The following is a 24,170-nucleotide window of genomic DNA, read 5'->3' as shown; positions in this document are numbered from 1 at the left end:
TTGTTTATTTGTTACATTAAACTACATGTTTTATTGGTTTTTATCTTTTTCGTTGTTGTTGTTTTTCTTAAACTAAACTAGCCTACATGTTGTTTTGTTTGTTTGTTAAATTAAACAACACGTTTATGTTTTCTCTTCCTCCCCCCATTGCGTCATCCGGGGCAGAGGGGAGGTGCTGCTCCTGTTAAACCAGTACTACAGACTGGAGCAGCTACAACCAGCGGACTCACTGACTCAGTGGTGCTTGAGCACAGGAGGACCCGAGGTCTGTGTGTCTGTCCGCTCCGCGGGTTGAAGCTGCAGTTGCCCAATGAGAATTATTTTTACGTTGATTTTTATGTTGGTGTCCAACATGAACATGAAATGAACACACCAACAACAGACTTCGGATGCCGGGGATTTTTATTGTAAGGGAGCAAGCGGCTGAGCACGGAGCGGCAGCGCTGCAGATGCGCTCATGAAGACACACATGAGTGTGTTATCTTCCTCTCTGCTCGCTCACATGATTTGAACACTGCTCCTACAGTTGAGGACAGAGGCTGGAGGATTGTGCGTCCTGTCGCTTTGGAGATCAGCGCAGAGGTCCGATGAAGATGCAGCGGAGGGAAGTGTCGCATCTGTGGCTGATGGTCCTCACTGTGGTGTCGGTATCGGTCAGCGGATTTCCTACGAACTCAAAGACGACTTCAGTCAGAGACACGAACAATTCAGCGTCTCCTACTGAGGTAAACTGCTCTCCCGCCCTCCCTGCAGCTCACTCTGTGAGGGTAAAGAGGAAAGTGTGAGATGACATAAGTTGTGAAAAAGTAGCTGAAGGCTACATGTTACTGAGATTTAATGTTGGCAAAATTGCGTTCCAAATGTTGATTTCAGTTTGTTCAATATATCAAAAGTACATTTGTACAAGTACATGCTCTGAGGGTGGTTTCCTCTGTTTTACCAGTAATTACTTTGCCAGCTAATCAGAGGGTAATATTGAAAGCAGTCACATCTCATGGTTCACACTCATCTACTGTATCTGTCTCCTCTTTCCATCTCCTGCCTTGACTTACATCAGTATTGTTTCAAGCTTCCTCATGAGGTGTGTGGCTTAAACTTTTTGGACAGCATGAGTGTGTTGTCTTGATTTTATTGCAGGTAAAGGGATCAAAGTTATCACGGCTCAGAGGCCGAGGAAGCCAGCAGATTGGTAGATTTGACCATATTAATCAGTGATATACTGAGCACTACAAGTAAGGAGGACTTATTCCCTTTGCTCCTTGCTCTTGAGCTTTCTCTGCACCTAAATCAATTATGTGTAAGCTAGAGGTCGACTGATGGTGGATTTTAAAGGCATCACCCCAAGCCCATGCAAAGGAAAATTGGGCACCATTGGCACTTTGGTTTCTCTAGTTGCCATCTGTAATGTAAGAGACAAGAAAAATTGTCAGTCATTTCAATATAGCTTATAGCTAAAAATATATGAAATATATTTTTAAAAATATAGCTGTTACCTGTATTTAAAATTTTGTTGGGTTAAGGTTCAATATCTATTAAAATCTAAATTAATGATGCACTTTATTATGAGGGAAAATTACACTGTGTTTTTCCCCCTGTGCAGGTATTAACGAATTCAGTGATATAATGATATTTAGCAGACGTTCATATAGGCTAAAGCTTCAATTAAAAATGACCTTACTTAGGTATTTTCAGAGGAAAAGAAAAACAAACGAGGTAAGTTGGGTAAACAGAGCAGACATCAGGCATTAGTGAGGAGCAGCTCTCTCCTCGCTCTCTCTTAAAAAACTGGGTTAGCTTAACTGTCTTTCCTTTCCGTAGCTAGCCTACTATACTTAGTTAGCTACACACTTTACGGCTGACTAAAGTCACTTGACTACCGTGACTATTGGCCCCTTCCTCACCACTGGTAGGCTGCTTCTCTCTCACAGCCTCACATTAAACTATAGCTAATGTTGAAATAGAGCCCCCGCCTTAAGATGCTTATTTATACTTTTATCAATGTTGAGAGTGAATGAGAGACACAAACATTCAAATCAGGCGTCAGTGCCTGGTTCTACAATAGATCTCCATCATAGCAGCAACAGTTACCCACAGATTCACTTCCTCTTGAGCGATTTTGTCAACAAAATAAAGATGCGTTTTTTCCTGCAATTCTTGAGTTCAAACAAAACTTTTATTATAAAGATTTCTGAGAGGAAGTTCTTTAAAAAGACATGTACAAACTGAGCCTTAAAACCAGCCGTCAGGACTTCTGGAACTTTGTGATGTCACAACAAAGCAGTCACCGCTCTCAGCCACTCCCCAAGCCCCGCCCACCTGGACCCTCTACCCAACCTTGCAGGATTTTGTTTCTCCAAGTGTTTACCTGAAATCTGCTATATTTTTATTGGCTCACTCAGAAAACAGTCAGTCAATCAGAAGAGAGGCTTTTATACACCATTCTTAATAAACCAGTTTTTTGTGACTGAATTTACTCATTAGTAAGAGAATATCCTGTGCGTCCTGTTACATTGTTAAACGCAACTCTTATGAACCATTAATGTTTGTGAATATTCCCGGGGTGAGGAGGAGTGCTGCAGTTTTGATATTTTCATTATCATTATCTCTCCAGCCACTGCGGGTCACTCACTCTTGAGAATATCTGTGAAGATGAATAAAAACTGATGTTAAAACCATGTAAACGTCGGCTTTAATACACTCATTAATACACTGCTAAAGATTTGGTACTCTCCTTTGACTCCTCTCTCGCGCTCTGATCCTCTCCTCCACCGGCACCTTCCACTTGGCTGAGAACTAGAATACTGTCAGTCCAGACACGTTAACTGTATCTCGTCAGTAACATGAATTAACTTTCCCATGTTAGAAGAACTAAAGATGCCTGCACTCTGCACTGTTTCACCCGTCCTCCTGATTCTCCTCCTCGCGAACTCTCTTTTTGATATAATCTGTGATTTGAGACATTTCTGCAAAAAAACCCAAAAAACAAACATGATGGGATGTAACGTTAATTTAGGGAAACTTTTCAAGAAGCTGGGTGTGCTGGGATGCAAAAGAGATAATATTCATCTGTAGGGTTGCCACCTTTTATGTGAAAAAATAAGGGATACCCCACCTCCCACCCACGGTGACGCAAAGATTGTGGGAGAATTAAAAATGCCAATACACATTCTTTTAAGTATGACAGAGTAGATCAATATGATGATCAGTTATCAGATCATTGACCAACAGGGATTTAAAAGAGAGTGAGCTGATATTTAATAATCCACATTTAATTGTCTTGTTTTTTAGTCCTGTTATAGTAGTTGTATTAATTTTTATTAGGTTTTTATGAATAACTCTTCTGTTTATTTTTGATTTAATGAATTTAGGAGGGCGAGAGGCAGACACAGTTTCTATCAGGTTAATGGCAGGTGACTGTTCAAGAGAAGCGCAGAGAATGACCTCAAACTGACGACAGCCCTGGTCAGAATCAATCAAATGTCAACACATTCAAAATTAGTACAAATTCTGCCCATTTAATACAATTTCATTGTTTTGAAACCCAAGAAGAATGAAGTTAATTAAGTTGACAAACAGAAATGTTTGACTGATTAAACAATGAAAGGTGGTCATGGTTTAACTAAAGTCATTTCACTCTTAATTAGATCCCTGTCATGCTCTGGCCTTGGTGTGACAGTTTTTGGACTTTTGGACTCTTTCTTTGGACTATTTCCTGTTTTATTTTGAAACTGCTTACCTTGTGTGTCTCATGCTTGTTTACTTCCTGTCTTTGTCCAGTTTCCTTCCGTTGTGATTGTCTGCCCCACCCTAATGTGTTTCACCTGTGTTCAATTATTCCCGCCTCCCTTCCCCTCTGCCGATGTCAGGTCGTCTGTTCTGCTGCTGTTTGTTCCTGCTCGCTTCCCTTGTGCGTTTCCTCATGTGTCTCCTCTTGTTCCAGAGGTTTGGATTACCTTAGTTTAGATTTTTGTGTTTTCTACCTCAGCCTCAGTTTTTTGTAAGTTCTGGACTTTCTTGTGTTTGTTAAATTACCCTTATTGCACTTACCATCTTTATTTGAGTACATTTGGGTGGATGATACCAAGAAGCTTTATTTAAGTTTTAAAGTTTAATCCATGGTTTGACGTATCAGTAAATCAATATTCAGTTATTAGCTGGCAAACGATGTCGGCAGTTGAGACAGAGGCAGGTCTCCAATAAAGTAAATTTTCTTCTGATCTGTTCCTGACGTGTGGCTTCATTCACTTCAGCCATTGGAATGAATACACTCGGACCTCAGGGGCGGGGAGGTGGAGAAACCTACACACAGATACAGCAAATAATCAGAAATGAAGCGTCTCAATTTCTCTACTGTCTGTGCTTTTACTCTGATATCAAAGTGAGGAGAAGTTGTTTAGAGTTTATTGAGGTGACAGAAAACAGACAGAAGGATGTGACAGTCACATATTTAGTGCAACGGAGGATTTGGAGCTGATAAAAACACCCATAAATACTGCTCCAGAAAATGAGCATATCTTGTGAAGAGATAGAGATAGAAACTTCAAATCACCTCTACAACAACTCAAATAAAAAAATTCAAGGTTTGTTTTTTGGTTTTGTAATTTTTTGTTTTATGGGCTATTAACTCCTGTACTGTACTGACGTCTTTGAGTGACATTTATTATTAATATATAGCTGAGGTTATGCTGATTCTAAATATGTGCAGCACTTGGTGAAACTGTTAAAAATGACAGTTTTATCAGTGAAAACACAAAGGTGTTAGAGAATGAAAAAACTGAAATATAAATGTCAAGTTTTTAATATTTATTTTGGGTAAATTCATTGTTATATTAATCAAGTATTAAAAAAATAATAGATTAGTCGAAAAAATAATTGATAAATTAATCGATGAACAAATAATTGGGCGCAGCCCTAACCTAACTAATATTATGACATTATTGTACAAATTTTAACACCATCTTCAGAAATTCCTACATGTTTGTATATCTCACCCAGTATTTCTGTGTTTTTTTGTCTCCCAGCTTTTAGCAAAGCATGGTCAGGACGAGCATCAGCAGACTCTCCAGGAGCTGCAGCAGGAGAACCTGCTCCAGACTCTGCCGTCTAGTCCTTCCCTTAGGTCCAGACACCACTGGTCCCAGCGCCATCACCAGGGTGTCCTCCCCCCTCCTGAACCTGAGGAAGACCCTGAGCCCTTTATCCTGGACCTGAAGAACTTACCAGAGCTGGCCAATGCAGACATGGGCTCCCAGAACCCTAACATCCAGGTAAGCAGTGTGGGGAGAACCCCCAAAGTCAGGCTGCGTCCAGCTTGAAACCTTAACCTGCCAAATCAAGTCTGTGGATGGCGTTCCATCCACTGGTCTGATAGTATGATTGGGCTTATATCATCACTTAAGTGCCGGTTTTCCCTCCATCACTCTCTCCACTGTCTAACTCTCTGTGCAGCTGCTTTGAGTCTATAGCTGCCATATGCAGGACTCTGAACAGTGGGGTTCTCCAACTTGTTTGTGAAGGTCAGAAATCTACACAGGGTTTCTGAAATTTAAAAAAAAAAAGAAGGTAAAAGTGAAAATATAAAAGGTCAAAAGAACCTTTTCCACTGTGATCGATAGTCCACATATACGACGCTGTACTAAAACTACAAACGAGACCAACGTAGAACTGATAGCTTATACAAACGTTGCAGCCTGATCTAAATCTATGGTCATACACACAGCTGGTCATGGTTTGCAAAGTAACCACGTTTCATGTATATTTTTTCTACTAACCTACTTTTCCTATGCACATGCTCACACTTTTACATATACATATACACATACACATATAGACTATAGACAGCCAATACGCAAATACTCTCACTCACTCACTCACTCACTCACTCACTCACTCACTCACTCACTCACTCACTCACTCACACAAGTCTCTCTATGGCCCTGTTCAGAGCTGGTATTAACATGCGTCTTCAGTAATCGGATCACAAGTGGTCAGCTCTAAGTACATCCGTTCACACCTGGCTTTAAAATGCATCTTCACATGTGTCTCGATTGACCATTTGTGATTGGATCTCACTTCCCTGCTCTATTAAATAAACAGGTATGCGTTGTTGTTTTTAGGCCAACCGGTCTAGGTCTGTTGTCCAATGTGATTTTGTGTGTGTGTGAGTGAGAGACAGAGAGCGTCACCACTTGTGATCGAATCACCCAAGGCAGATGTGAAAACCAGGTCTGAACAGGTTCTGTGTGTCTCTCTCTCTCTCTCTCTCTCTCTCTCTCTCTCTCTCTCTCTCTCTCTCTCTCTCTCTCTCTCTCTCTCTGATGGGCATTAAATTGTTGAGTTGTTGTGGTCTTGTTATATAGGACTTCTGCTGTGTTAATCCCTTTTCTCTCTCATACAGTTGTGAATGTGAATACACAGTTTTGTAAATGGGAATGAATTCATTTAGTTTGCAAGTAATTGTAGGACTCTGATTTTCTTTTATGTCCTTTCTACTTTTTTACCAGTATGGACATGAAATCGGTCTTAAATTTCATTCATAATGATCTTAAAAAGGTCTTAAAATGTCTTAAATTTAAGTTGTTGAAACTTGCAGAAACCCTGATAGAGCAGGTCAAGGTTCTATATTAATACTGTGAAAGTATCAAAGCCTCAGTCCACAGAGAAATGCACACAGCCTGTATTCAGAAACTGAGCCTTAAAACCAGCCGTCAGGACTTCTGGAACTTTGTGATGTCACAACAAAGCAGTCACTGCGCTCAGCCACGCCAAGCCCCGCCCACCTGGAGCCAATATCCAACCTTGCAGGATTTGGTTTCTCTGAGTGTTTACCTGAAATCTGCTATAGTTTTTGTTGGACCACTCAGAAAATAGTCAGCCAATCACGAGAGGCTCAGAGCCTCCTCTCTTCTGATTGGCTCACTGACCTGTTGTCACTAGAGCTCCAGAGAGAAGCCTGAGAGAGGAGATGTAAAACTACATTGAGATGGTTTTTGGTTCTTAAAACTGCAAATATATCTTCTTATGGATCAACACTTCAAATAAAACACAGAAGAAGAAAATATGGACCTTTATCAAGATGCATCATCTGTGGACCATGAATATTTGTACCAAATTTGTGCCAAGCCATCCAAAGGTTCTTGAGATGTTTCAGTCTGACACAGCCATCCCTACAGACAGGGTACCAGCATGACTAAAAACAAATTCTTAATTAAAGAAAACCGTCTGGTTATGTAATGTGAGGATATATAAACATATATAACACGTTTGAGATTGAATGTTAGACATGAAAAGCATGAAGTAGGAATTATAGCATTTCTGGTATGTAACTTTTAAATGTATAGATGCATCATTGTTATGTTTATGGGCCTACAGAAAGACATACACATGACCAGAGGTCAGAGGTCATTTGAGGTTATCGAGGTAACTTCATGTTTGACTCTAGGTTTTCAGTCCTATGACGGTGGGTCACTTGTTACCGGAGATTTTATCACACTATATAAATAGATAATAACTATTATAGCTTCATTTTTATTGAACAGATATTCTTTAATCCGACTCCTGACACTGATGATGATTTTACTCTCTTCTTCATCACTGCAGCTCTGAACCAAACCTCTGATATCTTTGATTAGAAATTATCCACACTGTTGAAAAATGTATAATCCCATGATTATAAATTTGATTTATAAATTTTAAACTTTCCAGTCAGACTGACTTGTCAGTCTACTACTAAAGTCTACTACTACAACTACTTCTCTCTTCTTTCTCTCTTTTCTGAAGCAGAAACAGTCTGACATTAAATTTAACTTTCTCTGCATCACATGTTCATAAGTTTGTTCATCATCAGACTGAAGAGTGAAAATACTCAAACGTAATGATAATTCATGCACTTATTTACAATATATCTTTAGTCTGACTTTAATAGAGATTATATTTAGACATGGAAATAATATTTTTTTATTCCAGTCATATTGTTTACATTTCCCCTTGTTGAATATCACTTTTGGTCACGGCTATAACTGAATCTATCAGCAAGTATCAGCGTTTCTTGTCACATCAACACTTTATTCATGGTTCTGACGATGTTGCTTATAATTAAAAACTCTGCCTCTTTCACATGAATGCGCTCGTACCTGGACAGGTAAACCCAGGGTTGACTGAGCCGACTTCGTAGTACAGGTTATTGGCCAATGTTCAATAGTTTAGTTAAACCAGATAACTAAAAGTTATCCTGGGTATGTTGAAGTTGCTTCCTAGTACAGGGCTCAGGAAGTGGGTAGCCATGTTGACATGTTGTTATGAGACTATTCATCCCATTTTAAAAAGCCAATGAGTTTCCATGCTACGTTAGGTAACTTTCAACAAACACCCAAATTCTTTTTTTTAAATATTTTATGGGCATTTTTTCATTTATCTGATAGACAGTAGAGAGGGGACAGAAAATGTGGTGATATACTGATACATAATACTGGTGTCAGCTATAAACCTCCACAGAGTCTCTGTCTTCAGCTGCTGCTTTGTCTTTATAAACAGTTGAAGTGGGAAACACGAACACAAAACATGGGTTTCGTCTGGACTTGTCTGTGTTTACACGTGCGTCTGCATCTCTGCTTGTTTGTGGCAATGCGAGAGAGAAACGGAGAGGTAGTGAGAACCAGCTATCTCTTCATCTCTCCATCCCGCCACATTTTTCTTCCATTTCTCTGTCCCCTCATCCACCACAACAAAACCTTCTTTCAAAAAAGGAGAGAACACCTTTAATCTCATCTTTAAATAAACAGACTTCTCCTGCAGCAGTGACATCACTCCCTCATCTGTGAGCTTGTACCAACATGTCACTTTGTAATTTCCTCTTTGTCTTATAAAATACACATTTAGTCTTTTATATACATGTAGCACTTCTGTACCCTATTCTATAGTAGTAGTGGTAGTGTGTCCAAAAACTGATTCCCTATTTTAGTTAGTTAAGCCCTTATTTCTGTTTTTCTTTTTAGAGTGTGCTTAAATATTAATTAGCAATAGCTATTTTCTCCTTTATTCCTATGGCTTCACAAGGTTATTAATATTTTAAAGGAATCACAAACAATTATCTATATTATCCAAAATTAGGTCAGGATTTATTATATTCAAAGGGAAATGATAATTTCAGGAATAATAAAAAATAAGTTGTAGAAATAATAAGACAAAAAATGAAATAACTGCTATTTATAGCAGTAACCCAGCAAGTCTACTGGCCTTTCTTTGCAAAATTAACTTTGTATTTACGCAAATAAATTGTACTTACATCCCTTTAATTTTGTTTTGCTTCTGTATTTCAACCATTAATAAACCATTTTAAGTACCTTTAAACTGTGGTATTTAACCTTAAACATACCCTTTAAATTATGGTATTTCACCTTAAATGCACTCTTTGAATTGTGGATGCAATCACCCATACACACACAAGCCAGCAACAAAATGAAAGAAATAAAACCCTGTTGCAGGCCTGACCGATGCTAGGGTCACTCCAACCAAGCAAATATAACTGTTCAGTGCTCACAATAGCTGGAGGTAAGTCACACAATCCTAGTGTTGGATCGCCACACTGGTGGAGTGAGCATGCGGGCTGATGGTGAGCTGCTCGGAGGATGAGTGAGGGAAGAAACGACTGAGAACTGTTGTAAAACAGGTTTAAAGTGTGGTTTGCCAGTTAATGCGCTGTATACATTAGAGCACAAGACTGCGAACCAGTAAAAAATTCGAATTTGTACTGTGAGAAGTTCAGTAATAGAACTTCCATCCCACTTCGTCGTTAAAGAAGCTACCAGGCTTCACTTGGCTATCTGCAGCGCCGGCTGGTGACACTGACTTTCCAGATCTTAGCCGGGTCACTTGCAGTCTGTCTGCGCAGTTCAGAATGTCCCTTGTGGAAACTAACTTAGCTAGTTAGCTGGAAAGGCTAATAATAACACAATATCAGCTACTGCGTCTATTACTGGACTTTTCACAGTACAGGCACCAATATTCACTGGTTAACAGTCTTATGCTCTAATGTATGCAACCACCTTTCGCTCACTTTTTTTTTTCTTTCGCTCCCTCTCCTGTCCTCTACGGGCGAGTATTCAAACAGGAACCCTCACTTACCTGTGGAGCAGCCCTCTCAGGAATCATAATCAGAGCGGAGAGTCAGATACTATTGTTACAAGGAGATCAGGGCAAAGCTGTTTACTGTTTCCACTGTGGAATTAGCACAGACTGTGATCACGTAACTGAATGTCTGACAAGAGGATTAGCACCAAAACTATCTCTGTGTTAAAATAGTTGCTTACAGTATGTTCCATAGATTAAATATAAGTTTAATGTAGAACTTTTTTCAGTTGACAGGAAGTAATGCAATAATTATGCTGACTTTAATTACACTGCAACTGTAGAGTGACTACCAATCAAACTTAAAGGTTATTTTAAACAAAAATACAGCAGCAAACAACTATTTTCTATGTAAAGATATGATGGAGTTATTGCGTCCTTAGCAGGACGAAGCCACCCCCCCTCTGTGTGTGATATAATCTGAGTTTCTCGGTTCATTATCTTGGTAGTTGGTTTGGCAGTGCGTGCGTGTTAGTGCGTGTACGTGTGCATGTTTGTGCAGGTTAAAATCAGGTTCAACTCATATCTGGATACAAGATGCATCTTAATTCCAGGTGTAAGTGGAGTTTCTGTCTCCCGGAGCAAAACCTGAGAGCGAGTAATTTGAGGTGGCGGCAAATCAGCTGTAGGTGTCAAAGATTATGTTTACATCTACCTAAGATCCAAATACAATGCGAGCCAGGCCACCTCAGGCAGATCTGAGCACATTTTCATCACATTAATACCAGGTTTAAACAGGATGCAAGAGATGTGTGGCAACACTCTGGAGGGACCGTACATCAACAACAGGTGGGCGTGTGCTTCACCTGCCACAGCTTCATGGCATCTGTTCGGTTGCACCATTCATATGAGTTCTTTAACACTCTCTCAAAAGTCTCTGGCGTTTTCCTTTAAATGACTTTCATATTTGCTGTAAGATGACTACAACTGTACAGAGGCAGTAGTGTGAGTGAGGCTGTTTGATGTTCTGTGAGAATACTATGTGTCGGGTGCATTATAGGCCTGTGTGGCATTTAAAAAAAAGAATTTGCACAGGACAATAAGTATGTGTTTACTCCAGGTGACCATCGAGGTGGTGGACGACACCCAGACAGCGACGGAGGTGGAGATGGACCTGGCCAAGGAAAGCCAGCGTAACGACTGGTCAGTGGTGTCCTCAGAATGGGCCAGCAGCCACAAGAAGCTGTTCTGGCCACTGTTCTGGGAGTACCCGGAGCAATCGGAGAACGGGTTGGGAAGAGCCAGTCTGGAGGAGCAGTCGGAGGATTACAACTATGACGCAGAGGAGCTCGTCCTCAGTGGAGTGGAGGGAGACTGGGGAGGCCACTGGAACAAAGATTGGCATGCCAAGGACAACTACGGTGAGAATACTCTCTGAAAACCAAAGCAGCGCAGCCTGACGCACACTATTACATGTTTACACAACATGGGGCTGGGCAGTATGACTGAAATCAATATTACCGTCATTTTAATGTCTCATCAAACCTAATGAAGTCCCATATTTTGCCTCTATAAAGCAAATGTTTAATGGTGTTGACAAAAAAAGCCTCTTTCTGTCCCACACACGGTCAGATTTTTCTGTGAGGGGGGTCATAGCAAATATTAATTTACTTTAATTTTTTCTCTTTACTTTGTCACTTTGTTTCATGTAGCGCCATCATCAGGCCATCTTCTGTTTTTTTCTTGAAAATACTTGAAAAACTAGTGACATTCCCATCAGCCTCAGCTGTACCTTTTGTACTTTGGGTGGGTTGTTATCAGCTAATGTTAGCATGCTGACACACAAAACCAGCAGTTTCCAACCTTTTCCAACTCATGGTCCACTTCAAAATCTCAAAAATGTTGTCCAGCCAACATCCAACCCCTTAACAAGCCGGAGGCCAAATACTGTCTTCTCAGAGCACTTTTTATTTTAGTGATAATGATAGCATTTTTCTTTTTTGTTTGACAGGTAGAGATCATGTGCTGATTCACCATCTGTCTCTTGAATCTTTTCATTTAACTCTTCCTGTTGCTAACCAGCTATTCGCTTTGATTCTCCAGTTTTTGCCATAGATGGGATCTTTTAATCAGTCTGAGATGGCAAACAAGTATATGATGTGGTCAGGCAGCATAACATTAAAGTTCCGATCATTAGCATATCACAGTGACAGTCCTTAATACAAGAAAAAATAGTAACGTTTCAAAACATTACTTATATTTGTATTTTTTTTTATAATTGCATCTTTTCACCAAAATTGTAGCCTACTATTTTGCAGATGATTTGACGGCCCACTTGAAATCCCTTCACGGCCAACTAGTGAGTCACGGCCCACAGGTTGGAAACTACTGCACTAAACTAAGGTGGTGAACATGTTAACATTGTACCTGCTCGGTTAGGACTAAGCTTATGTGGCATGCGCTCTACCAGGTGAGCCACCAAAGCATGCATGTTTACTTGCATATACTGTAGAGCAAGGAAGTGAGATCCGATCACAAGTGGTCACTTGAGACGCATTCTAATGGCAGGCATGACCTGTGATTGGATCACGGTTAATGCCAGGTGTAAACAGGGCCTCAGTTGTTAATTCTGGACCTGAAAGCAGGTTTGAAATAGAATTTAATATGGACTTAGTGAGAGAGAAGGAGAGAGACTTGAACTGGGGTTTGGGGGCTGGCACTGGAACGCAGGTAGCCAACGGAGGGGGGAGAAGCAACAGAGGCCAGATGACAGAGAATAAGGGAAAGAATGGAGGATGGACATCGTATGGTGTAGAGGGGCTGATCCAGGGCTTGAGAGGGAATTGGGGTGATGAGGAGAATCCAAATCCAAATGCAGATAGAGGCTGGTTGGTGACTGAAGATTGGAGGGTGAAGCAGGCAGAGGCTTGGGTGGAGGAGGGTGTGGGATCTGGCTCTGGAGTCCTGGGGCACAGAGGAAAAAATTTGTGTAAGCAAAAAGTTTCACAAGCACAAGAAACACTCTCGATAATGTTCAAAAACAACAAATTGGCCAAGAGCTGGCTACCATTGTGGTTGCTGAACAATCTGGCAAAGAGGAAAGGCCAGAGTATTTGTAAAGTGGTAGATGAGGTAATGAGATGCAGGTATGGTACTCTCCAGAGCAAGGTAGGGGAAACTGTGCCCACAGCATCTACACACACAGGGGACGGGACACAAGGAGGGGGGGGGGTGCACAGAAAGCTAGAGGATGCAGTACCCTGCAAAAGTATTCACCCCCTTAGTGTTTTTCCTATTTTGTTGCCTTAAAACCTGTAACTTAAACTGATTTTTATTTGGATTTTATGTAATGGACCTAGAGAAAATAATCCAAATCGGTGAAGGTAAATGAAAAAAAAAAAAAAACTTGTTTTAAAAAACTTTAAAAGTTAATTTATTCAGTCATTTTTTTTATTTGCCTCTGTATTCACTCCTTGTGCCATGAAACCCCTACCAATTGTCTTAGTAACTACCTTACCACTTAATTACTTAAATAACACACAAACCTATGCGCAATCTAAGTTTCACATGATCTATCACATGACCTTAGTATTTATATACCTGTTCTGAAAGGCCCCAGAGTCTGCAACACCACTACTGTAAGCAAGCGGCACCATGGAGACCAAGGAGCTCTCTAAACAGGTCAGGGACAACGTTGTGGAGAAGGACAGATCAGGGTTGGGTTATTAAAGAAATATCCCAAACTTTGAACTTTCCACAGTGCACCATTAAATCCATTTTTAAAAAATGGAATGAATATGCCACCAAAACAAATCTGCCAGGGGTCGCCCATCAAAACTCACAGACCAGGCAAGAGGGGAATTAATCAGAGAGGCTACAAAGAGACCAAAGATCATCCTGAAGGAGCTGGAAAGCTCCAAAGCGGAGATTTGAGGATCTGTCCATATCGTATACAGCCGTACACTCCACAGAGCTGGGCTTTACGGAAGAGTGGCCAGAAAAAGCCATTGCTTCAAGAGAAAAAATACATAACACATTTGGAGCTCACCGAAAGGCATGTGGAAGAATCTGGTCAGATGAGGCTAAAATTGAACTTTTTAGCCATCAACAGAAATGCTATGTCTGGTGCAAACCCAACACCTCTCATCACCCTATCTCAACACCATCCCCACAGTGAAGCATGGTGGTGGCAGCATCATGCTGTGGGGATTGTTTTCATTGGCAGGGACTGGGAGACTGGTCAGAATTACAGGAATGATGGATGGCGCTAAATACAGGGAAATTCTTGAGGAAAGCCTGTGTCAGTCTTCCAGAGACAGGGTGATCAAACACTTTTCTCAACTCGGCTGAGAACGGAGAATAAGAATCGAAGAGGTGACTGTTGTTTCCAAAGAGCAGTAGCCCACTGAGCTATTCTACTGGCAAAGAGCCCCATAACAAAAGATACTCGAGACTGCTCTGACTGGTAAGTAAGAGGCTGCTGACAAAACACTAAGGAACACTGAAATAAATGGCTCTCGAGAGTGAGTTATCTGGCTTTGAACTGCCTGCAGAGGAGCTTCAGGAGAGGAGGTTTCTTCACTGACTGGAGGAGGATTAGAGAGGTGAGAAGTGTGCTGAATGGAGTCAGTGTCTGCTGGGTCCATAGTGTCCACATTGTTCTGTCACCTTTTCTAAGTTAATTCTGGACCCACAGCACCTACAGCACCTACACACACAGGGAAAGCCAGGGACGGAAGTAGCTCACAGCTGAACAGTGACATCAGTAGCTATAGAGCCAGACGTTTCCCTCAGGAGTTGGTGGAGACCAAACCCAGAGCTAAAAGAGAGGGAATAAAAAGAGTGAATACTGGGAGTGAATGCTGTTGCTTCATGTCCGTTGGATGTGTACATGACGAAAGCTTATTAACAACTGTGCCACCTCATAAGATGACAATATGACCAGGTGGAGTCAACATGCACTGCTGCACCCAGGTTGTCATTTGTGCTGGTTCACAACCCAACATTCACATGTCTGAGCTTACAACCATCTGATGCACATTCTGTCTCCTTGGAATTATTATATTATTAATTATTATTAAGTTCTATCTGACATTTTTGTCAAAATTGACTTATTCATATACACTGCCTGGCCAAAAAAAAAGTCGCCACCTGGATTTAACTAAGCAAATAGGTACGAGCCTCCTATTGGATAATTACTGCATGGGCGATTATCTTTCAGCTGGCAACAAGTTATTTATCCCCAACTGGTGCAATGAGTTGCTTCTCATTTCTTAAACAACCATGTCGAAAGACACATCCCGTGGTCGTGGAAAAGATGTTAGTCTGTTTGAGAAGGGTCAAATCATTGGCATGCATCAAGCAGAGAAAACATCTAAGGAGATTGCAGAAACCACTAAAATTGGATTAAGAACTGTCCAACGCATTATTAAAAACTGGAAGGATAGTGGGGACCCATCGTCTACGAGGAAGAAATGTGGCCGGAAAAAAATCCTGAATGATCGTGATCGGCGATCACTTAAACGTTTGGTGAAATCAAATCGAAGAAAAACAACAGTAGAACTCAGGGCTATGTTTAATAGTGACAGTAAGAGCATTTCCACACGCACAATGCGAAGGGAACTCAAGGGATTGGGACTGAACAGCTGTGCAGCCTTAAGAAAACCACTAATCAGTGAGGCTAACCGGAAAAAAAGGCTTCAATTTGCTAGGGAGCATAAAGATTGGACTCTGGAGCAATGGAAGAAGGTCATGTGGTCTGATGAGTCCAGATTTACCCTGTTCCAGAGTGATGGGCGCATCAGGGTAAGAAGAGAGGCAGGTGAAGTGATGCACCCATCATGCCTAGTGCCTACTGTACAAGCCTGTGGGGGCAGTGCTATGATCTGGGGTTGCTGCAGTTGGTCAGGTCTAGGTTCAGCAACAGTATGTGCTCAAAGAATGAGGTCAGCTGACTACCTGAATATACTGAATGACCAGGTTATTCCATCAATGGATTTTTTCTTCCCTGATGGCACGGGCATATTCCAAGATGACAATGCCAGGATTCATCGGGCTCAAATTGTGAAAGAGTGGTTCAGGGAGCATGAGACATCATTTTCACACATGGATTGGCCACCACAGAGTCCAGACTTTAACCCCATTGAGAATCTTTGGGATGTGCTGGAGAAGGCTTTGCGCAGCGGTCAGACTCTACCATCATCAATGCAAGATCTTGGTGAAAAATTAATGCAACACTGGATGGAAATAAATCTTGTGACATTGCAGAAGCTTATCGAAACAATGCCACAGCGAATGCGTGCTGTAATCAAAGCTAAAGGCGGTCCAACGAAATATTAGAGTGTGTGAACTTTTTTTTTTGGTGGCGACTTTTTTTGGCCAGGCAGTGTATTTTCCTTCAGTGACAACCTGTTAACATTATGTGAGGTGTTTCTTTTAGTTTTATGCATTTTTGGACTTCTTATTGTGAAAACAAAAAAGGTTCTATCTCCAAAGTCAAACTCTAACTTGGTTTTATAAGGTTCTATTTCTGAGTAAATCAGCATTTAGAGTAGCAGAAGCTGTTGGTGGTCTTGTCTGCATTCTGTCAGGTCACCTCACTTTTCAGTGAGCGGGAAAAGGGGCAGACAAGACAAAACTCAGTGGAGATGAGAAAATGTCAATAAGAAGGACAGCAATGCAAATGCAAGTTCAGTCTTTTTTCAATTGTTTCAGATCTTGCTGAGAAGTTTATTTTCACTGTTAGCATGCTAGCCACATAATACATGTAGGTAATTAGATAGTCTACATTTTAATTGATGAGGTCTTAGGCACACGATAAACACTAATTCCATTCATTTATACTGCTATACTTACTTGCTGTATAACCTAAAGAAAACTTAAACTCATATATCTAATTCCTACATCTAATGTGTCTAATTATCTAATCTAACATAATAATTCATCATAAAACAAGAAATAAATGTCTAATTATGACTGATCATGAGTAAACTGAAAATCATTGCTTGTTTTCATGTTTTGCAAGATAGAACCAAATCATTTCAAGCAGAAAGCGAGTTCTCAGGGTTACAAGGTTCTATCTGCATTTAACCTTTTCCAAATACTCCAAATTATAGGATTTTGATATTGTATATCCAATGTCTGTTATTTTCATGTATGAAAGAAACCTGCTCCACATAAGTTTTGCTATTTGGAATGCAAAAACTATGAAGCTCAAAACCGCTCAGAATGCAGATTGAACCTTATAATTCCCTCAACTATTCATTTAGTAGCAGTGCCAGTGTTTTTCGAAAGGCTTTATTTTATTCTTCACAACTTTTTACAAGGTATTGATTATTGCATTTCCTATTCACACGTGATCTAACAATATGATTTTGAGCTTTTATTTCAGGAATATCTTGAATATACAGTTCGACACGAACGTATTAATTCAGCTGGAGCATTAAGCTGCAGTTGTTGATAAAATGTTGGAACATAACTCAGTTTGTACTCCTCTGAAAGCTGAGTGAGTGAGTTTTGCTAGCATACAGCCATCATCACTCTCACTCCAAGAAGACTTTCACTCCTGCTAGCCCCCCTTACCCACCCCCACCCTCACCCCCTCCCCCGTCCCAGTCTTTTGAAGTTCTCTCCCTCTTTCTACCCCCCTGCAAGTGTTGTTTAAATACAGAGGATCATGACTCAGAGGTCCCACGCTGTCGTTACCCGGCTCTTCTCAGCCGCTTTTTAATTACATAACACACACACCAGCTGGGCGAGGAATTCACACGGCAAACTTCAAAGCTTGCACTTAATATATTACTCCATAGTTTTGTTTTTTCCCCTTGGTGCTATCTCCCTTTCATCCATCTTTTCTCCCTGTGATTCTCAGAGTATGAGGAGGAGTGGAGCCCCTGGGCTCCCTGCAGCGTAACCTGTGGACACGGCACCCAGAAACGCACCCGTCCCTGTGGCTACGCCTGCACTGCCACTGAGTCACGCACGTGTGGCCTGGAGAGCTGTGCTGGTATGAAGCAGAAACTCTGTATAACTCAGTCCTGTTGAACAGCTTTTAACAACCTTTTGTTACTCTTTTGTTACGCTCTTACTTTAATAGCAAAAGAAATATAAAACTTTACCTCATCACTGTAGAACCTAAAAATGTTCTCTCTGATATTTCCAGATCTGATAAGAAGTTAGATTTTTAGTTGATCTGCCAAGTTACTCCTAACCTTAACCCTAACACATGTGTAGATAGATGTGCCACTAGTGAATTAATATCACACCAGGCCTGGGTGTCAACCACACCTCTCTAGCAGACTACCAGTTACAAATAAACCACAGCCTTCCTCATTGTAGCATCAGTAGTGCAGCAGATAACTGCAAAAACCTTTCAAATATGGATACAAGGATAAAGATGCTTTTTTTTTCTGTGGGTGAAAAGTGACATTTCCTTGCCATCTTGAATTTTCGAGTGGCTAATGTTTTTTATCAAAAGAGTAATACCCAGGAAAGATTTGTGCCAAGTTTAGTACCTGTATCCACATTTGAAAGGTTTCTCCTGAAATATGCAGTGGTATTGTGCTATTGTAACATTGACCCAAAATGTTGACCTGCTGCTAAACCTGCTAAATATACTATAATTAATAATGATTATTATTAGTGTTATTAGCTGTCATTACTATTTTTATCAGTAGGTGCACTACAGTTGCCACTACATTACTATCGCTGTTACTTCCACTACTATCACTATTATTAATATTGCTATCACTGTATGTTTTTGTTCTTTTCCTCTGTGCTCTCTCTTGCTCTCTCTCTCTCTGTCTCTCAACCCAACTGGCTGAGGCAGATGGCCGCCCACCCTGAGTCCGGTTCTGCTCTGCCTCTTAAAAGGAAGTTTTTTCTTGCCACTGTCGCCTAGTGCTGCTCTTAGTGGGAATTGTTGGGTCTAAATAATAATATTATAAAGAGAAAGTCTAGATCTGCTCTATTTGGAAAGTGCCTTGAGATAACTTCTGTTGTGAATTGGCGCTGACTTGACAATCAGGGAGCGACCGTGGGTGTCTACGTCATCGTTTCCAGAGGTGTCTGCCTCCGCCACTCAGATCAGGTTACATCCCTGTTTATCCAGAGTCATATAAAATATGAACCATTTGTGTGAAATTTTGTCACAATTGCTGTGTGAAGTCTTGAGTAATAGCTAAAAAGTGTTTTCTGAGGTCACCGTGACATTGACCTTTGACCACCAAAGTCTAATCAGTTCACCCTTGGAAGTGGAACGTTTGTGCCAAATTTGAAGAAATTCCTTCAAGGCGTTCTGGAGATACTGCGTTCACAAGGCCAAAACCACGTTTTGTGAGGTCAATGTCAACTTGACCTTTGAACTTTGACTTTCAGCCACCAAATTCGAATCAGTTTGTCCTTGAGTCTAGATGAACGTTTTTACCACATTTGAAGAAATTCCCTCAAGGCGTTACGGAGATATTGCGTTCAAACGACCAAAACCGTGTTTTGTGAGGTCACCGTGACCTTGACCTTCGACCACCAAAATCTAATAAGTTCATCCTTGAGTCCCAGTGAATGGTCGTGCCACATTTCAAGAAGTTCCGTCGAGGTCTTTCTGAGATATCATGTCCATGAGAATGGGTAAAGGCATAGAAATCAAACAGTACAATAAGATAAGGGCGGATTGATGGACAATGAAAGTAGACATTGAAAAGACAGTAGATGATAAAATATGCAAATGACAATAAAACCAGAAACCAGTAAGAATAGTAAAGTATGAGATAATTAATTAAAAGCCAAATAAATAAATAGGTTTTCGTCTTTTTGTGTTCATCGTTTAAAAATGTTCACTGAGCATCTCTTACAGCTCTTGGCAGGGTTGTAGTTAAAAAAGCAGCGCAGCCTATTTTCTTGTTTGTAAAATTGTGTGTATTTAAAAGCCTGGAGAAGAACATCTGAGTGTATGTGTGTTGATGTTTGTCGCTCCTCTTCCTGCCTCTGTCATGTAGAAACTGTGATTCCAGTGACTGTACTGACCCCAGTCCAGACCACCAACACCACTGATTTCCTGAACACAAGTACGTATAGTGTGTGTGTGTGTGTGTGTGTGTATTGGTCCAAGCATCCACACAACAGTCAACAGGCTCCATGTTTTGAATTGGTGTTAGCCTGTTTTATTCAGTGCTGTGTTACAGAGACACTGTGAAAAGCCTGGTTTTCATATTAAGACTTCTCCCTTCCCAGCATGCTGAGAGCTGCTGCACCAGGTCCGTCAGAGACACAATGAAACACAGAGACGGCCTCCCACTAACGTTTGATTTGCTTTTTACTTTCCATTTTATTGCTCTCCTGCTGCTCAGCACCAGCCAGAGAATGTGATCGTTCTTTCACTCAAGCAAAGGATACAGCAGGAGAGGAGAGTGTCTCAACCCTGCATCCACTGTGTAGAGAAAACCTTTTAATCCATACTCTCAATCATACTTTCGTGTTTTTAGAATGGGCCTGTCGGTTTCAAATGGACACTCTCTCTTTTAATCAAAACCACTGAGACAAATGGGAGGGAGCCGTGAGCCGTGAGATGCCACCTGAGGAAGAGTGTAGAGCCTGAAATACGTTGCATTCCAATGTAGCTGCTGATCCAGGTCTTTTCTGTTCAACGTACCATTCAGTGCCTGTATTCATGCACATGTTGAGCAGATTAAAATCACTTTTTTGCGTCTCACAGCTTCCTCCCTCTTTTTTTCTGAATACTTAGACTGACCCGTCTGGGAAGACTTGAACTCTGATTCCTTTAATCAAAACAAGCCAGGATTTCATGGCTTCCTCCTGTTTCTCCTTCTTCTGCTGGGCTGTAAATATTTAACTCTTGCCACGAGCTGCAGAGTGATAGTGAGAAGTGTTATGTTATAGCTGCCACAATGTACCTGCTTCAATATGATTGGGTGTTGGGCAGTTAAAATATGCGGGCCCTTGAGCTGTTACAAGATGTTGAGGTGTAGGATGAAGACTAAGGTATGCTGATACTTATTGCTTATCCTTTTTGCCCTCCCCCACCCCGACAGATGTAGACAGCTGTGAGAAGTGGCTAAGCTGTAAGAATGACTTCCTCCAGAAGTACCTGCACCAGGTGCTCACAGAGCTGCCTAGCTGCCCCTGCTCCTACCCCTCTGAGGCTGTTTACAGCGCAGTCAATATCCAGGACACCAAACTTCACAAGACCTACCGTTGGAGGGATGCGAGTGGACCCAAAGAACGTCTGGACATCTACAAACCTTCAGCCAGATTCTGCATCCGCTCAATGCTGTCGTACGACAGCACAACGTTAGCGGCACAGCACTGCTGCTACAATGATCAGATGAGACTGATAACAAGAGGGAAAGGAGCTGGAGCACCAAACTTAATCAGCACAGAGTTTTCACCAGATCTGCATTACAAGGTGGACGTACTACCTTGGATCCTGTGCAAAGGGGACTGGAGTCGGTTTCACTCAGTAAGGCCGCCCAATAATGGGCTGGAGTGTGCAGATAACCCACCTGAACAAGTGTTTCAGATGGAGCTTAAAGAAGCCAGGGAGTACTGACACTGTGGGAGTGTGGAGTCGCAACGGGGAGAGGATGACAGCAGATGGAAGCTGTGCTTTGTAATTCAAAAGCACAATTTCTCCTGCATATCATCAGCATCCTGCATGAGCACAAAGAACTGACCTGGATTGTTAATACAATGTTTGTGTGAAATGGTCCTTGCTCCAGACTGAGTAACTTTGGTTTAAATAAAAGGACATGACATTCAAATCATATGTAAATATGAATGGAAGACATGGACAACAAAGACTGGTGAATATTTTTATACTTATATGTAGACTATGTGTTGAGGAATGAAATAACACTGGTGCTAGAAAATCAGTGCTGTTTTCAGCTGATCCTCATCCCTGTATGTTGCTGCTACTCTGTTGGGATGTGCTGAGATAAATGTCTGATAGCACTTGTGTGCAGTGTGTTTGTAAGAGTGTGTGTGTGTGAGTGTGTGTGTGTGTGGGCGTGTGTGTTCGTGTGTGTGGAGGATGAGCTTATTTATTGGCCCCTTTTAATCAAATTTAGTGTCCCATGAAAGATTTCCTGTCAAGCTGCTAAACAGGGAATAAAGTCAAATGGACTATTGGACAATAAAACGTCTACATGTTCATCTTTACAAAACATCTGTACACAGTAGCTACATGCCGCATGCTCCCCAGCAGGAAAACACGCTGTTTTATGTTACATATAATGCAAAGTAAAACCTTGAGGTAAAAGTAACATCATCTGATTTCAGATCCAGGTTTGCATATCCTACACTAACCTAAAAAAAAGTTTAACATGCTGCTACATTTTAAAATGTTATCATATCATCTTAATGTCTGCCATCCAAACTGAGAGGAAAAAAATAAATTTCTACATCCCAATGAACACCATATTTGCTGGTGGGAAGCCAGTGAGGGATAAGGTCCATGTTGCTGCACTGGCAACTCCACCTTGTTGATCAGGGCACCTCTGTGGAAGGGGGTGGGCTGTAAGACTGAGTATAGAGAGCTGAGGTGAAACTGCAACTTCCAGAAATAAAAACTTAATTAACATTTGCAATAATGTGAATGATTTCAAATCCACTCCCGGCCTGTAACATGAAACACGACATGATGGAAGCAGCCTCGCTGCGATATGGCTGCATTTATATAGTTTCACACACACACACACACACACACACACACTCGGATGGCAGTTAGTTACTATGGACTATGGACTAACCCATTTATTTTGCAGCCTTGCTGTACGTTTGCTGTTCATGCACCTCAGATGAGTCATAACTTTACTTTCTCAACATCACATCATTATGTCCTATGTGGTGTGAATCTTTGCTATTTTTGAATTTAGTCTTAGTCCTAAGATCCTTAGTTTTAGTTTAGTCAACTTCATCCTTTTCATTTTTAGTCAATCAACTGAAACTCTTCAAAATATTTTAGCCTTGTCTTACTCGTCTAGTTTAGTCAAGACCAAGAATGAGCATTTCCAATTTCAGAAAAATGCTTTCAAATAAGATCCGACTAATTTTAGGTCAAATGAAAACAAAAATGAAAATAAGCCTGAAAGTGAGAGGTAGTATGATTAAGAATGGGGTGTCTGGTCTGGTCTAACTATAACCTGAGGAATCTCTGTCTGTATTTAACTCTTCATCCACCGCTCATCATCGACTCCAGACTTGGTGGGTGTGTTGCTGAGGACCAGAGGGAGCTCAGTGTTGGCTGTAAAGTTTTTTCAGTGAACACTTCCTGAGAAAACTTCAAACACTGTGTTTCTGCATGTTACTGGAAGTGAAGAAAAAGGCGGAGCTACACTGTGACAGCTCTTCCTGGTCCAACAGTAACAAACAAGATGGACATACACACTGAGTGTAAGCAATGAGCCCTGTCGACACCCACATTTTGAACAGGCACTGCACAAGTGTTACTGATTTAATCAATATATCCAGACATGAAAGACGATGAAAATATTGAGCTAACTTGTAGTATGAGTCAATCATTGCTGTGATCTTATCTTTCTGTTTGGTATCCCCAACGCTGAGTTTCCACACAATCATAAAGAGCCCTGTCCAACAGCCCTCCACAAATCCTCTACAAACCACCATAATGTTCAGTTTTATATTTAATCTATTTTTTAATCATTGTAGCAGCTGCAAGTGGAGACAGTGACATTTTAGTGACATTTTCTGTATTTAATTAGAAATTAATTTATAATGAAGAGAAATCCAACATTCCAGTGACCTGCAAACTGTCCAACAGACCTTGACCATCTTCACACATTCACTTTTGGCAACATTATATTTGAAATGTCACACTCCGAGCTGCATGGCTGTACAGGCTGTTACTGCTGACAGTGCATTCACACGTGCACTGCTGTCCAAAGCCACCAGGAAGATGATTCAGACGCACAGGAAGAGGAATGTGAAGCACAGCCATCAAATAAAAGAAAAGTCTTTTTTATTTTGCCTATATTGACATAGTTGATTAAGTTTTATTTTTTAACTCCATTTTAGTCACCTCTTTTTTTTCTCAGTGATATTGTATAGAGATTAAATCACAGTTATTTTTAATG

The 24,170-nt window shown here is 40.9% G+C and overlaps 1 protein-coding gene across 1 annotated transcript; it reads left to right on the top strand.

Moving 5' to 3' along the window:
* Window positions 1–203: 203 nt before the first annotated feature.
* Window positions 204–22,657, top strand: ism2a (isthmin 2a). The gene is made up of 6 exons (XM_056392590.1): window positions 204–725; window positions 5,022–5,267; window positions 11,186–11,486; window positions 17,936–18,070; window positions 20,058–20,126; window positions 21,111–22,657. The coding sequence occupies exons 1-6, from the start codon at window positions 588–590 to the stop codon at window positions 21,626–21,628; spliced, it is 1,407 nt and encodes a 468-aa protein (XP_056248565.1). The 5' UTR covers window positions 204–587; the 3' UTR covers window positions 21,629–22,657.
* Window positions 22,658–24,170: the final 1,513 nt, after the last annotated feature.

Source organism: Seriola aureovittata, chromosome 13, assembly GCF_021018895.1.
Source record: "Seriola aureovittata isolate HTS-2021-v1 ecotype China chromosome 13, ASM2101889v1, whole genome shotgun sequence".
Lineage (NCBI taxonomy): Eukaryota > Metazoa > Chordata > Actinopteri > Carangiformes > Carangidae > Seriola > Seriola aureovittata.
The sequence above is the reverse complement of the archived record's forward strand: the minus strand, read 5'-3'. Positions and strand labels throughout refer to the sequence as shown.

Coding starts and splice junctions, on each gene's coding strand:
- ism2a (XM_056392590.1), top strand. CDS start 588: ATGAAGATGCAGCGGAGGGAAGTGTCGCATCTGTGGCTGATGGTCCTC. Junction 726..5,021: donor ATTCAGCGTCTCCTACTGAG/GTAAACTGCTCT, acceptor TTTGTCTCCCAG/CTTTTAGCAAAGCATGGTCA. Junction 5,268..11,185: donor CCCAGAACCCTAACATCCAG/GTAAGCAGTGTG, acceptor TGTTTACTCCAG/GTGACCATCGAGGTGGTGGA.